The sequence below is a fragment of the Gracilinanus agilis genome, chromosome 5 (assembly GCF_016433145.1).
Source record: "Gracilinanus agilis isolate LMUSP501 chromosome 5, AgileGrace, whole genome shotgun sequence".
In the NCBI taxonomy this organism is placed as follows: domain Eukaryota; kingdom Metazoa; phylum Chordata; class Mammalia; order Didelphimorphia; family Didelphidae; genus Gracilinanus; species Gracilinanus agilis.
The window spans coordinates 213266367-213280819 of record NC_058134.1 but is presented as its reverse complement, the minus strand read 5'-3'; the positions used below and the strand labels follow the sequence as shown (position 1 = coordinate 213280819).

General features: G+C 33.5%; 1 protein-coding gene across 1 annotated transcript in view; it reads right to left on the bottom strand.

The window, feature by feature from the left end:
• The window catches only part of LRRK2 (leucine rich repeat kinase 2), a 178579-nt gene that overhangs the window by 84888 nt on the left and 79238 nt on the right, over positions 1 to 14453 (bottom strand). The window contains exons 20-24 of the mRNA XM_044679106.1: positions 13020 to 13089; positions 12494 to 12711; positions 10936 to 11186; positions 8819 to 8967; positions 4999 to 5092 (exon numbers count right to left, since the gene is read on the bottom strand). Of these exons, the coding sequence (XP_044535041.1) occupies positions 4999 to 5092; positions 8819 to 8967; positions 10936 to 11186; positions 12494 to 12711; positions 13020 to 13089 (782 nt within the window). The remainder of the gene's footprint in view (positions 1 to 4998; positions 5093 to 8818; positions 8968 to 10935; positions 11187 to 12493; positions 12712 to 13019; positions 13090 to 14453) is intronic.

Here is a 14453-nt window from a genome sequence, read left to right as displayed (position 1 = left end):
AGAAACTTCAATGAAATGGACACAGACTTTGGAAGAACGTAAAATTCAATTAACTCAAGAACTCAAAATTCAATTAACTCTATCACTCATTATTTAGGGATACCCCAACATTATCTGGATTCCTTCCAACCATCTCCACGAGTGTCCCCTCAGTCATCTTTTTATTAAATAATTTATCTTTCAATTTTTTTCTATTGATTACTTCTATAACTTTGTCATGCATTAAAATATTCTAAAATTATTCACTACTTTTCAGTAATGGTGGCTTTTTAAAAAGAACTGCCCTTTTGACTTTTGAACCAGGTAGATTTTGAAGCCTCAAGACCAGGATCTTGTACAGTTTCTTCCTCCTACTTCTGGCTTAAAAATTTTTTTTCTCAGACTTTCTAAGGTTCATCTCCAGATGGTAAAACCAAAACCACTGGAGGAATTGTCTAGAGTATTATGTTTAAACTATATCTATTTATACTCAATTCATTCTAAGTTGATTTTGAACTACAGAATTATTTTTGCCTGATTCCATAACTCCTCCGTCCTATGGATGAATGATTCCTGCTGAATCACACTAGGAAAAAAGTTATTTTTGAAAGACTTTCCAAGGAAAAAAGTTATTTGCTGTTACATCATATACAACCAGAAAGGCAGTCTACCACCTACGAGGACACCAGATGGCTCCCTTGTTACTAATAAATGCATTTGGCTGCTGCATTTGCTTATTTTTTAAAAAAAAGGCTTTTACCCTTGTAGGAAAGGATGCATTACCAGATTTCTGGTTAAGTAAGAGATATGAACCATTCTAGAGTAGCCTATAAACACCCCAGAAAAGATCTAAAAGATCATTAGATGGAATGATAATTAGGAATATCAAGGAGAAGCATAAGTAATCTCTTCCATTCAGTTATGACCACAAATATCACCAGAACCCTGTGAATGAGGCAGTTAGGTAATGCAATGGATAGAGCAATGGGCCTGAAATTAGGAAGACATAGATTAAAAAAAAAAACAGAACCAGATATCTTCTAGTTGTATGACCCTGGATAAGTCACATAACCTGTTTATCTCAGTTTCCTCATTTATAAAATGAGGATAATAATATTTTCTAAACTACTGAACACAGTGCCTCAAACACAGTGGAAACTATATAAATTCTTACTCTTTTTCCTTCCCTTCCCCATGGATATTTCGACAATGGAAGCACCAAGGGAGGTAGAATTTGTTCCAGAGAAAACTGAAGTAACAGGCATTGAAACCAACATTATTTCAGTCTTCGTCTTTCAGAATATTAGAGTTCAGAGCTATCTTTGTAAATGACCACAAGGTACCTAAAGTCAGCATGCTTTTCAGCTAAAGGAGGATAAAGGGAGAGGGCAGTGACCTGCCTGTCTCAAGTACCAGGAACAGACTATATATTAGGGACCATTCACAAGGCATGACATAAGCATCATCTCTGACATTTAGCTGAGGACTTGGGGACCACAGCAGGTTATGGAGCCAGCTCTAAACTGGGGATTGGAAATAAGAGACATATCTGTAACACGAAAATACACACTGAATTAAAATGATAGGGTTGGAACAAAATTTATTATGCTAGCACAGGAAATGGAAGGCAGTAAAAATGCTTTTTGACTAATTGACTTAAACAAATTTAAAAATGTAAAAGTGGCCATAAAAGAGAATGGTAAAAGTAAAATGTAGTCATATAAATAAAGATATAAACTACATTAGCTTAAAGTCACAATATTCAATGAAGTAATTATCAATACATAGCATAATACATTTAATCGTATCTAAAGGAAATAATAAGTACCTAACGGAAAAACTAATTGAATTGGAGGGAGAAATATAATAAACTTGTAATTGGTGAAAACCTGAATGTGCCCCTCTCAGAACTAGAAAAAACAAAACAAAAAAACAATTAAGACATTAGGGGCTTAAATAAAATTTTGTAAAAATTAAATGACAGTATTCAGGTGATGACTGAATTGGAATTAAAAAGAATATGCATATTGCTCAAGGGTACATGGCAATTTTTTGTATTGCTTTCTTTTTTGTGTTAAGTTGCTTTTCCCATTAATTGTTTTTCTGACTTTTTAGTTGTACACTGAATTTATTGACTTGTTCTTTCTCTTTTTATTAATGAAAGCATTTAGGGACATACATTTCCCCCCTGCAGAACTGCTCTGGCTGCATCCTAAAAGTTTTAGTATGGTGTTTCATTACTATAAGTTTCTTTGATGAAATTATCTATTATTTTTATTCTTTGTGCTTTAGCCCATCAAATTTTTTCTTTTGATTATGAGTGAAAAAATCATTAAGAAACTTGAACATTTACATGCATAAAGAAAACTAAGAAGATGAAGATTGTAAGTGAAACTATGAATCTACTTGAAACAAAATTTTCTTTTTAAAACTCATTAAATTTAATGTGATCGTGTCTACTTGTTTTTTGATGTTTTTCTCAAACTCACAAATTTTTTACTTTTAAATGATTTCATTCCAAGTTCAAATCCTTTTGCCAAATACCATTTTTAATGATAAAATTTAATTGTGTTGTGGTCAATAAAAGATATTCAATGTTTCTGCTTTTCTGAATTTGTTAATGAGATTTTTACAAGGTCAAACAGCCAGTAAATTTCTGAGACAGTGTTTGAACTCAAGTCTTCCTTACTTCAGGTCCAACACTCTATCCCCAGGGCTACCTAACTGCCTCAAAAGCAAACAGAGGTTAAATGACTTGCTCAGGATCACAAAGCAAGTAAGTGTCTGAGACCAGATATGTACTCAAAGTCTTCCTGCCTCCAGACTCAGTATTCTATCTACTGACACACCTAGCTGCTATAATGAGGGTTTAATGCTGAATCTGTAAGGGAGATTGGTAAAGCTGTAATCAGTCAGGAAGCTAATGTGGCTTTATCACAAGCTGTTTACTGATGGTATCAGAAGTAGGAATGACAAGTACCCAGTGCCTAAGCCAGCCAAGGGATTGAAGTAATTTCCCTTGGCAAGGACTAAACTCCTTTAAGAAGATTTCCCTTCAGCCTTAGACCTGGCTGAGGAAGTAACTCCAATTGGTTGACAGTAAGATTAGACAGCAAGAGATGTATGGTGCTTCCTGTCTAACAGTAATGGAGTTGTTCTGTCTCCCTCTTAGAATCTTGAACAGCAGTCTACTTAGATCTAAGTTGAAGGTAGGAGACATTAGTTCATAAATTAAACTAAGGATTTATTGAATAAGTTGGTTAGGGGAAAGGGATTGGAGAGTGGGTAAGGAAACTATGAATCTAGTCTAGTACTGCCTTCTAGATCTAAGTACAGGATGTTGATGAACTCCTTGCTATGATCTTCAGCTGTCCCAAGGGACCAGCCCTGGGACAGAAGTAAGATGATCTCTTGGTGGTAAATAAAGCAACCTCTTGATAGGAATAAATGGCATATCAGATTGATGCTCTTATTTGGTCAGCAGAGATATTCAAAACCTGCCTGGCCTAGGAAACTAAGATCGCATGTTCTACCTCCCTTGACCACCCTGGATTCCCACCAAGGGGTAGAAGTGAAGGTGAGAAGAGAAGTAGGGAAAAGAACCGAACACAGCCCTGGGTCCAACTGCCAGTTGGTACTTGCCCTAATGCTCATGCCACAGTCAACATTCCAAACAGGGCAACTGACAGGTTGCCCCAAGAAAACGTGGCAGTATTGATCCTATATTATACTGCCTAATATTTGTAAAATTATAAAATACTTATTAATAGAATAAGAATAAAGAACGTAGTGCAACCTCAGGGGAGAAAAAAATCTAGCCATAAAGGAATTCTCAAAGAACAAAAACAAAAAAGATAGACGTACATATGAATTATATCAAGATTTTAAAGAATGATTAACTACAGCTTCATATAAATTACTTGCAAAAATAGGTAAAGATGTGATACTATCAAATTCCTTTTAGGAGATTAACATGCATCTGATAACTTACAGTGGGAGAAGATAGGGCAGAGAAAGAAAGCTTTTGACTAAGCTCTCTAATGAGCATAGATGAAAAAATATTTAATAAAGTATTATCAAAAAGACTACATTAACATATTTGAAAAATTATATATTATAAAAAGTTAATGTATACCAGGAATGCAAAGATGGTTCAAAATTAGAAAAGTTAAATATAACAGATAATATTAATAACAAAAATAATAATGTGATTATACTACTAGATGCAGTAAAGACTTTTTGACAAAATAAAACATTCATTTATGTTTTAAAAAATTAAAAAGCACAGGACTAAATAGATATTTTCTGAATATGATATAAAATTATATTAGTGACTTCATCTGTAATTTCTTATGATTTTTGGTTTTTCAATTTATTAAAAATAAAAATTTCAATTATTGAAAATAACTCTAGAACCAGATAAAAGTTCGCTATTTTCATCAAAGAACATCCCCATCAGGCAAAACTTTAATATATATTTTAAAGGCAAGGATGCACTTCAATTTTTAAGCAATATATGCAAATCAAAATTATTCATCGCACAAAGCTTTAAGAATCATTGCAATGGCCATTTAAATTTCATTCAATCATAATAAAATATTAGAAAGACGGTGGTAAAGAGGAGACAGCTTCAGTCAGGAAGATTTAGGTTCAAGACTCACCTCTGACATAGACTGTCTGTATGAAGTCAAGTCACTTAATCTATACAGGTGCCAGCTAAGGTTTTAAATCAGAGTATATTTGATCATCCTTAGAAGAGTTAGTTTCTTTCTCCAGTGAAATCATACATGTGGATTTTTATAATTGTACCACTCCCCTAATAAAATTGGTTCTATAAAAAATGTCAAAATAATTCTTGCTAGGAAAAAAATCTAAGCATCTTAATTATCAGTGCCTTTTGCTCTACTTAAAGTTAAAAATCCAAGTATACAAAGAACTGGTGTAAGTTTTGAAACTTAATAGCATATGTCTAATTCAAACTTGGTTTCAGACTTGAAATTTAAAATTAAATAAACTTACTGTGGAAGGTTGAGAATTACTTCTGGAACACATGTAAATTTGTTTTGTGAAATATTTAAAATGGTTATGCTAGAAGGCAAGCGAGGCATAGTAACTACAAGAGAAAAATAAAATTACGTGCATTTTCATTATTTTTCATTGACAATTATATTTCTTTATTGACTTTATCAGATGAACAGCTATTAAGCACAGCTTTGTCTAAGATGCTACTTTTACCTAAAACCCTCTATGCATCCCGTCAGAGAATAATTTCATTCTTCTGCAAACAATGCAATTTTCTTTGTACTAGCATTAAATAAAGGAAAGTAATAGCACATAGTACTTATTAGAGTCTTTTCATCTGAAACCTTTGACAAACTCCCTAAATTTAAACTCAACTTCAAGGCATCACTGCAAGATGTCAACTATAACTTACCTTTATGTGTAAGCCAAGTCAAAATTTATAACTTTAAATTCAAATTAACAATGACTATAATTTTTCATACTTAAAGGAAAGAAAAGTACCTTTTGTTTTAATAAATGGTATTAGCGGATAATGTATTCAGTTGGAAATAAAAAACTCAGATGGTGGTCCTGGCTCATCTTTGTGACCTTGGTAAGTTCCAGACTCACAAGTAACGAACCAGTAAATAACAGAATAACAAAGTGAGAAGGGACTTCATAACTCATCTGGTCCAACTCCTAATCATAGCACAAAATCCACCTTAATTATACCTAACAAGTGGTCATTTAGCCAATTCTTAAATATATCAACCCACTGAGAATTTACTACCTCCTGAGACAGTAGCCCGTCCTTAACTAACTCAACTGCTAGGAAGTTGTTTGGTTTTTTTCATATAGTCAACCTGGTTATACTTAACCTCCCTATTTAGACCGAATGGTTCGAATTCTGCTATATAAGACTAAAGAAAACAAGTCTAAAAGCTCTATCACAGTATGAAAATGTTCACATTTCTACATGACAATCCTTCAATATTTGAAGAATCTTATCATGTAATCACTAAGCTTTCTCTTCTCTGGGCAAAAATATACCAAACTTCACATCAAATTTTGAAGCCTTTATGCTGCTACTTGTCCTCAGTACATGCTCCATTTATAATGTCCCCTCTAAAATGTAATAATCAGAAAAGGATTTAAGAGTTCTGATGTTGCTGACTGGAGCAGTGTACAGAAAAAAATATCACCTCCCTTGTTCTGGTTACTGCTTTAAAAAAAAACTTTATTGAATCCTATTTACACTGTGTAAGACTATATTCCTCCTTTCTGCCCATTACATAAAAATCTATCACATCCAAGTCTTTTAAACCTCAACTGCTTTTTAGTCCTGCTTCTCCCATTCTGTATTTGTACAGATGATTTTATGAATGCTGTTGTAGGACCTTAAACCTTTGCTCTTACAACAACGCATTCACATCTCTATCACATTAAACTCAATCCATCATCCAAGTCTTTCAAACTCTGTACAGAACCTGATTCTTTCTCCAACATCTTGATTATCATTCTCAACAGATCATCAGTGGAAATTTTAAACCTAGTCATTGATCAATATGTTTAACTGAACAAACTGCAAGGTGACCCCCAGTGAAGCATTTATACATATCTTTCCTTTGCTCTCTCTGTTCAATATTTTTATCAGTTATTCAGATGAAATTTTTATTTTTAAAAAATTAAACGTTGATGTTTTATTATTTCAAATTACATATACAAATAATTTTTCAGTCATTTTTTAAAATGTTGAGTTTTTAATTCTGTCCTTTCCTCTTTCCTTCATTGAAAAGGCAAGCAATTTGGTACAGATTATACATATTTTAACATATTTCCATATTAGTATTGTGAAAAAAGTTAATAAATAAAAATAAAATTAAAAGTATGCCTTGATATACATTCAAAATCTACCAGTTCTTTCTCTGGAGGTAGGCAGCATTTTTCATCATGTGTTTTGAGATTGCCTTGGATCATTGTATTTTTCAAAAATTCTTACCTTCTGTCATTGTATCATTTCTAAGATAAAAGAACAACAATAGCTAGACGATTAAGGTTAAATGACTTGCCCGGGGCCACACAGCTAGAACATATCTGAGGCAAGATTGGAATCCAGATTCTCCTGACTCTAGGCCAGGCACTTACTCTATCCATTGTGCTATTAAATGCCCCTTGGATCATTATATTGCTAAGACTATTACTCTATACAAAGCTGGATTTGCTCACTTTACTTTGAATCAGTTCATGTAAATCTTTATCAAGTTTCTCTGAAAGCTCATCATTTCTTATAGCAAAATGGTATTCCATGATATTTATATACACCAATTTGTTTAGCCATTCCCCAATTGATGGGCAATCCCTCAATTTCAAATCCTTTGCTGTTATAAATGGTTTTTGTATATATGAATCTTTTTTTCTTTAAAAAAAAATCTATTTTGGGGGCAGCTGGGTAGCTCAGTGGATTGAGAGCCAGGCCTAGAGATAGGAGATCCTGGGTTCAAATCTGGCCTCAGACACTTTTCAGCTCTGTGACCCTGGGCAAGTCACTTAACCTCTTTTGCCTAGCCCTTACCACTCTTCTGTCTTAAAACCAATATACAGTATTGCTTCTAAGGCATAAGGTAAGGGTTTAAAAAAAATCTTTTTGGCATACAGATCTAGTGGTGCTATTGCTAAGGCAAAGGGTATACAGGTTTATAGTCCTTTAGGCATACTTCCAAATTGCTCTCCAAAATGACTGAATAAGTTTACAACTCTACCAACAGTGCTTTCGTCTCTCAATTATTCCATATACCTCTAAAATTTGTCATATTCTTTTTCTGTCACATTATCCAATCTGAAAGGCATGAGGTGGTACCTCAGAGTTCTTTTAATTTGCACTTCTCTACTAAATGGAGCATTTTTTTTCAAGTGACTATAGATAGCTTTGATTTCTTCTTCTGAAAACTCTGTTCATATTCTTTAAACATTTGTCAGTTGGGGATGACTCGTTTTCTTATAGATTTGAATCCGGTCTCTCTGTATATGAGAAATGAGGCCTTACTCAAACTTTTTGTAAAGTTTTGGACTCCATTTTTGGCTTTCCTTCTAATCTTGACTGCACTAGAGTTGTTTGTGCAAACCATTTTTAATTTAATGTAATCAAAATTGTCTATTTAACTTCCCATAATACTCTCTAATCTCTTATTTTGAAATAAATTCTTCCCTTATCCATTGACCTGACAGGTAAGATATCCCATGCTACTGAACTTGCTTATATCACCCTTTATGTCTAAATCATGTTGGTCTACCCCTAGTCCCTGCCAAATTGCTTTCCATTTTTCCCAGGAATTTTTTTTTCAAATAGTGGGTTCTTATCCCAAAAGCTTGTATCTTTGCATATATCAAACACATTATTATAGCCATTTATTAGCACTATTTGTCCCTTTTTTGCCACTCTGCCATTGTCTTCGCAGAAAGGAGAAGACTGCACAGAACTGCAGATTAACTTTGAAAATTTTTTCTTTCTTTTAAAAGTGTCTATAGCTAAAAAAATGTATCTCTTCATAGGCTACTTCTAGGTGCTAAGCCTTCACCATTACTAAGGCTATTAAAATTGTTTTTCCAGACTGATAGAACCTGTTCAAGTGTGCGTTCTGTTGGTGGGATCCAAGAACTCAAGACCACCAAAATGCCACAATAAAGCACTGAAATCTCTTACAACAAAAACAATATTTGAAATATACTGATGCTTTTAAAATCTGCACCTCAAACGTCCACGTATAAGATGCTCACCCTAAAATACTTAGAAGGAAGCAAAAAAAAACAATAACCAAAAAATTAAAAAAAAAACACTTACCAAGCAAATTCATTCTGGCACTAAAAACTTCCAGTTTACTACACGTCTCAAAAAAGTCTTCAGTTATTGAGGATAAGTGGTTTTTACTAAGGTTTAAAATCTTCAGTTCCTTCAAGTGCAAAGGTGAATGTATTTCTGATATTTTGTTCCTAGACACAGGAGGAAAAATAAGTATCAAGCTATTTAACACAATTATCAGCTTAGAATTATCAAAAAGAGTACATGTTGCAAAGATCGGTAAAATATATTAATTTACTAGAAGAACTTTTACAACATAAATCAAGGCAGTTTATAGCAACAGTCCCTATATTCTTTAATTAGAGCCCTGTTAGAAAGCAATTCAAGAAATAAAATTTTATGATTATCTTCTTATTTTTAAAAAATATACAGAATACTTAGATTTTTTTCCTTCGGGTATCATTTCCTCTGGGTTAACAAAAACTAACATTTATATACTTTATTGTATAACATTTAATATGTGCCAAGCACTCTGCTACGCACTTTACAATTATTACTTCATTTGATCTGCACAACAACCTTCCAAGGTAGGTGCTATTATTATCTCCATTTTACAGATGATGAAACTGAGACAAACAGATGTCAAGTGATTAGATTTGCCTACGGTCCCATAACTAGTAGATGTCTGAGGCCAGATTTTAACTCATATTTTTCTGACTCCAGCCTCTAGCTGCCATGAAACCTTCCCTGATCATCTTAACTACAAGGAATAGGTTCAACTTCAAATCTCTCAAGACAACTTACTTGACTTTTACAATATACTTATAATGTTATAAAATGGGTAGCAGATGAATGCCTGCTACATTTACACCATGGCTATTTTTGTAAAAGTCATGCAATAGAAAGAATGAAGGATTTAGAATCAAAGATTATGCAACCTCTGCTTTCTTGAGTGATTTTGGAAAAAGCGTAACTTTTACCGGCCTCAGTTTCTTCATCTGTGAAATGGTGTCTGAGGAGAAGATCTGAAAGGTCCCTTTTAACTCTGAATCTAATTATTTTACTGACATACATTGCTTGGATGTAAACTCCTTGAAGGCAAAATGTGTGTCTACTTTTTTCCCACTGTCATGCCTCTCTAATGCTTATAGTATATAATGTGAAATATTCACTGAGTTGAATTTATTAGGCACCCACGATTGGTGGTGTCCTAATCAACTTGGAAACAAAGGTGAAAAAACATCAAGTACAAAAAAGCAAAACGGTCCTAGCTCATAAGGAGTTTCACATTTAGGTGCAAGAGACAAATATGTACAAATACGGATCTATTTGACATACTCAAAACAGACACAAAATAATTTTGGAGAGATGGCACTAGCAGTCAGGGCAAGCATGGAAGATTTCATGTTGAAAATAGTGTCTATGTTGTCTTAAAGGAAATTAGGGGTTCTACGAGGTGGATATTGCCAATGGGGGCCTGAGGCACACAGAGAGAAGATGAGTCCCTGAATGAGGAAGAGTAAGGTCAATTGGATTCAACTTTAGTGGGCAGGAATTATAGTCACTAAAGTTGGAAAGGCATGTTTGGGTTAAGTTGTGAGGGGTGTCAAAGTCAAATAGAGGACCTTATATTCCAGAAATAATGGGAGCTGCAGTAAAGAGCACTAGAATTTCCTGAAAGAGGAAATATATATTTAGGGCTATGTTTAAGGAAAATCCCTTTGGCATTTATGTAGAAGTAATGCAGTAACTCTAATGATGAACTATAGTACTAGAATAAACTGTACTTTTAGATAATTATGAATAGATTTCCTGCCTAGGCAATACTACTTTTTCTAATATAGTAATTGTTTCTGATGTTGTAGTAAAAACAACACATTTAATAGGCTTCATAAGAAGACAGTGGAATACTCATACAGTAATCTAAACTACCTATTTAATTGATTTTCTAAGAGTTATATAGGACATCAAGTCAGAGATCTGTTTAGCTTCTAGTTCTGTCAATAATTAGCTCTAATGACCCTGGGCAAAGTCATTCAAACTAAATTTCAGCTGTCTCATCAATAAAATTCTGGATGTATACCATATAACCTACAAGGTTTTTCTAGCTCTGACAATCCCACATCAGTTTATACACTAAAAATCAGCATCATTCTTACCCTTCCAAAAGAAGCTGTTCTAGATTTTCTATGACATCTGCAAGAAATTCAGGGACAGAGGATAGCTGATTGTAGGAGAGATTGAGCAGCTTCAGGGTTGGACATCTGATAGATGGATCCAAAATTATAGTAGGTCCAATGTCATTACGGGAGATATCAAGATTTGCAATGCAATTCATTTTCAAGAAATAGGCAGGAATTGATGTGATTTTGTTACTGTGTAAGTCCAAATATTTCAAACATTTTAAAGTCTAAAAGAAAATATTTTGAAGTTATAAAGTGGTATGTGACCAAGAAAATGTAATCCAAAGCCTAGAACTTCAGGTAAACTAGAATAGGTTATAGGGGGTAAAAGTAAAGATAATTAAATGGAAAGTGTACTCCTCACTTAGCAAACATGTAAGATACTCATTAAGTACAATATACTATGATAGGCTTGGGAGAAATACAAAATCCACGTACTCCAGAATTTTATAACCTAGGAAGGAGAGATAAGCCACACATATAAATACATACCATGCAAATTAAAATATTCTCTATTTTCTTAGATTGAACATTGGCATCATATTTTTCTGATTCCCTTCTATCTCTCTAATCGGATTTAATCAATCTTTCTGATTCCTTAATGTGGCATGTCCTCAAGTATCTTTTCTTATCTCTCTGCCTTCTATATAATTACCATCTCTATGCAAATGACTTCCAAAGGGAGAAGTTTAGAGATCACCTAGAACTCTGAGCTCCAGGCCAGTTGCTTATAAAACAACATCTCTTCTTGAATGTCTGCCTGGAACTTCAAATTCAACATGTTCCAAACTAAGCTTATTGTCTTTCCCTAAAATGCTTCCTTCTGACTTTTCCATCATTTGCACCACATTTCACACAGGCTATATATCACATTACATGTTTGGTATATAGTAAATGTTTGATAAATGCCTATAGTCTGACTGACTGTCTGAATAGGGTGTTGTTGTTGTTTTTTTAACTCTTCTCAATCACCTTTCATATCGAGTCTTGAAGAATCCAGAATAATTTTATTTCTGTGAATGTATGTACATATACATGTGAAAATTTTATTTTGTCACACTCCTCTTCAACAATGTTCGGTGGCTTTCTAGTTAAATCCAATGGCCAGGTTATGCCAAATTCCTTTGCCTGGCATTTGAATCCTCCTTCTCCAAATGTTTGACAATTTGGCATAATCTTATCTTCTCAATGGTTTGAACTCAAGTCACTCCCCTCCATGATTCAATTAAATTATACTAGACTCTGCTTATTAATTCAAAATGTATTTCCCCAGGTCCTGGTCTTTGTTCACATTGGTATCTATACCTGCAATGCCCTTTCCTCTGCCTCACTTTAAAAAAATAAATTCCACACATTTCAAAAAATTACTTACTGGCAAGTAATAGTTCACATTCTAGCAAAGAAGAAGATTGATAGTAGCTTATAATCATAAAAAAAGAATACTCCTTTTCAAAAGGCTCAACAACAAAAGTACTTAAGTTAATCTGAAAATTATGCAAATGTATATTTTATTTTAAAAAAGATATTAAATTACTTCACAGAGTTGTTGGGGAATTCTTTTAAGTGAATTCTGATGAAGCTCCAGTTTCTCAAGACGTGTCAAATGATCACTTAAACAGCATTTCTTGCTTATATCATCAATATCTTCTAGTTCATTTGCTGAAAGGTCCAATGACTTTATACATTCTCTTTCTGAGGTTAGAGTAAAAACGCTGTCTGACTGCCTCAAATGGGAGTGAAATTTTGAAGATCCTTCTGCATAACATAGAAAATACATTTCATCCAAAACTTGCATTTCATCAAAAAATAAAAAGGGAAAATCTGAATGAGCTCCTTAAAATTTTGCCCTTATAAAAGGTAAATAGGTTTTCATCCAGAAATGTATTTTACACTTCTGCCATATATGGGACTTTAAGACAAACAAAAGCCCAAGGTTTCTATGCAAAATAAAGATGAAAGTGAATAATTTAAATGATTTTGAATATCAGATGTGGACTTGATAGTTACTTGGTTCTGACCCAAATGTCTAATTCCATATGATTAGTAGTATAAATACTCACGAACAGAATCATCTGAAGAAAATAAGTCTCTTCTTTTCTTCAATAATTCTTCATGATCGAAACTGGTTTCCTTTCGGAAAATAAAAACATCCATGAGAAAGCCTGTGTCATTTTCTACAATTAAAAATGTCCATCAACACAGGAACAACTTCTATAGCTTTAAAAAAAAGAATTCATAGTACTGGAAACACTATCAGTAGCAATTAGAGAAGAAAAAGAAATTTAAGGTATTAAAATAGGCAATGAGGAGACTAAGCTCTCTTTGCAAATGATATGATGGTCTACTTAAAAAATCCCAGAGAATTAAGCAAAAAGTTAGTGGAAATAATCAACAACTTTAGCAAAGTTGCAGGATACAAAATAAATGCACATAAATCATCAGCATTTCTATATATTTCCAACACATCACAGCAGCAAGAGTTAGAAAGAGAAACACCATTTTAAATCACCCTAGACAATATAAAATACTTAGGAATCTATCTGCCAAGACAAACACAGGAATTATACGAACACAATTACAAAACCCTTTCCACACAATTAAAACTAGATGTAAACAATTGGAAAAACATTGTGTGCTCATGCGTAGGACGAGCTAACAATAAAAATGACCATCCTACCCAAATTAATTTACCTATTTAGTGCTATACCTATCAAACTACTGAAAAACTTTTTTTACTGAATTAGAAAAAACTATAACAAAGTTCATTTGGAAGAACAAAAGAGCAAGAATATCAAGGGAAATAATGAAAAAAATATGAAGTACCATATCTTAAACTGTACTATAAAGCAGTAGTCATCAAAACAATAGAGTATTGGCGAAGAGACAGAAAGGAGGATCAGTAGAATAGACTAGGGGTAAGTGACCTCAGCAAGACAGTTTTCAATAAACCCAAAGGACCCAGCTTTTGGGACAAAAATTCACTATTTAACAAAAACTGCTGGGAAAATTGGAAAACAATATGGGAGAGATTGAGGCTATATCAGCATCCCACACCCTACCAAGATAAACTCAGAATGGGTGAATGATTTGAATATAAAGAAGGAAACTATAGGTCAGTGGTTCCCAAACTTTTTTGGCCTACCGCCCCCTTTCCAGAAAAAAATATTACTTAGCCCCCTGGAAATTAATTTTTAAAAAATTTTAATAGCAATTAATAGAAAAGATAAATGCACCGTGGCTATCACCGCCCCACCCCGGATTGTTGCAGCACCCACCAGGGAGTGGTAGTGCCCACTTTGGGAATCACTGCTATAGGTAAATTGGGTGAGCACAGAATAGTATACTTGTCAGATCTATGGGAAGGGAAAGATTTTAAAACCAAGCAGGAGTTAGAAAAAAAATTACAAAATGTAAAATAAATAATTTTGACTATATTAAATTAAAAAGGTTTTGTACAGACAAAACCAATGATACCAAAATTAGAAGGGAAACAA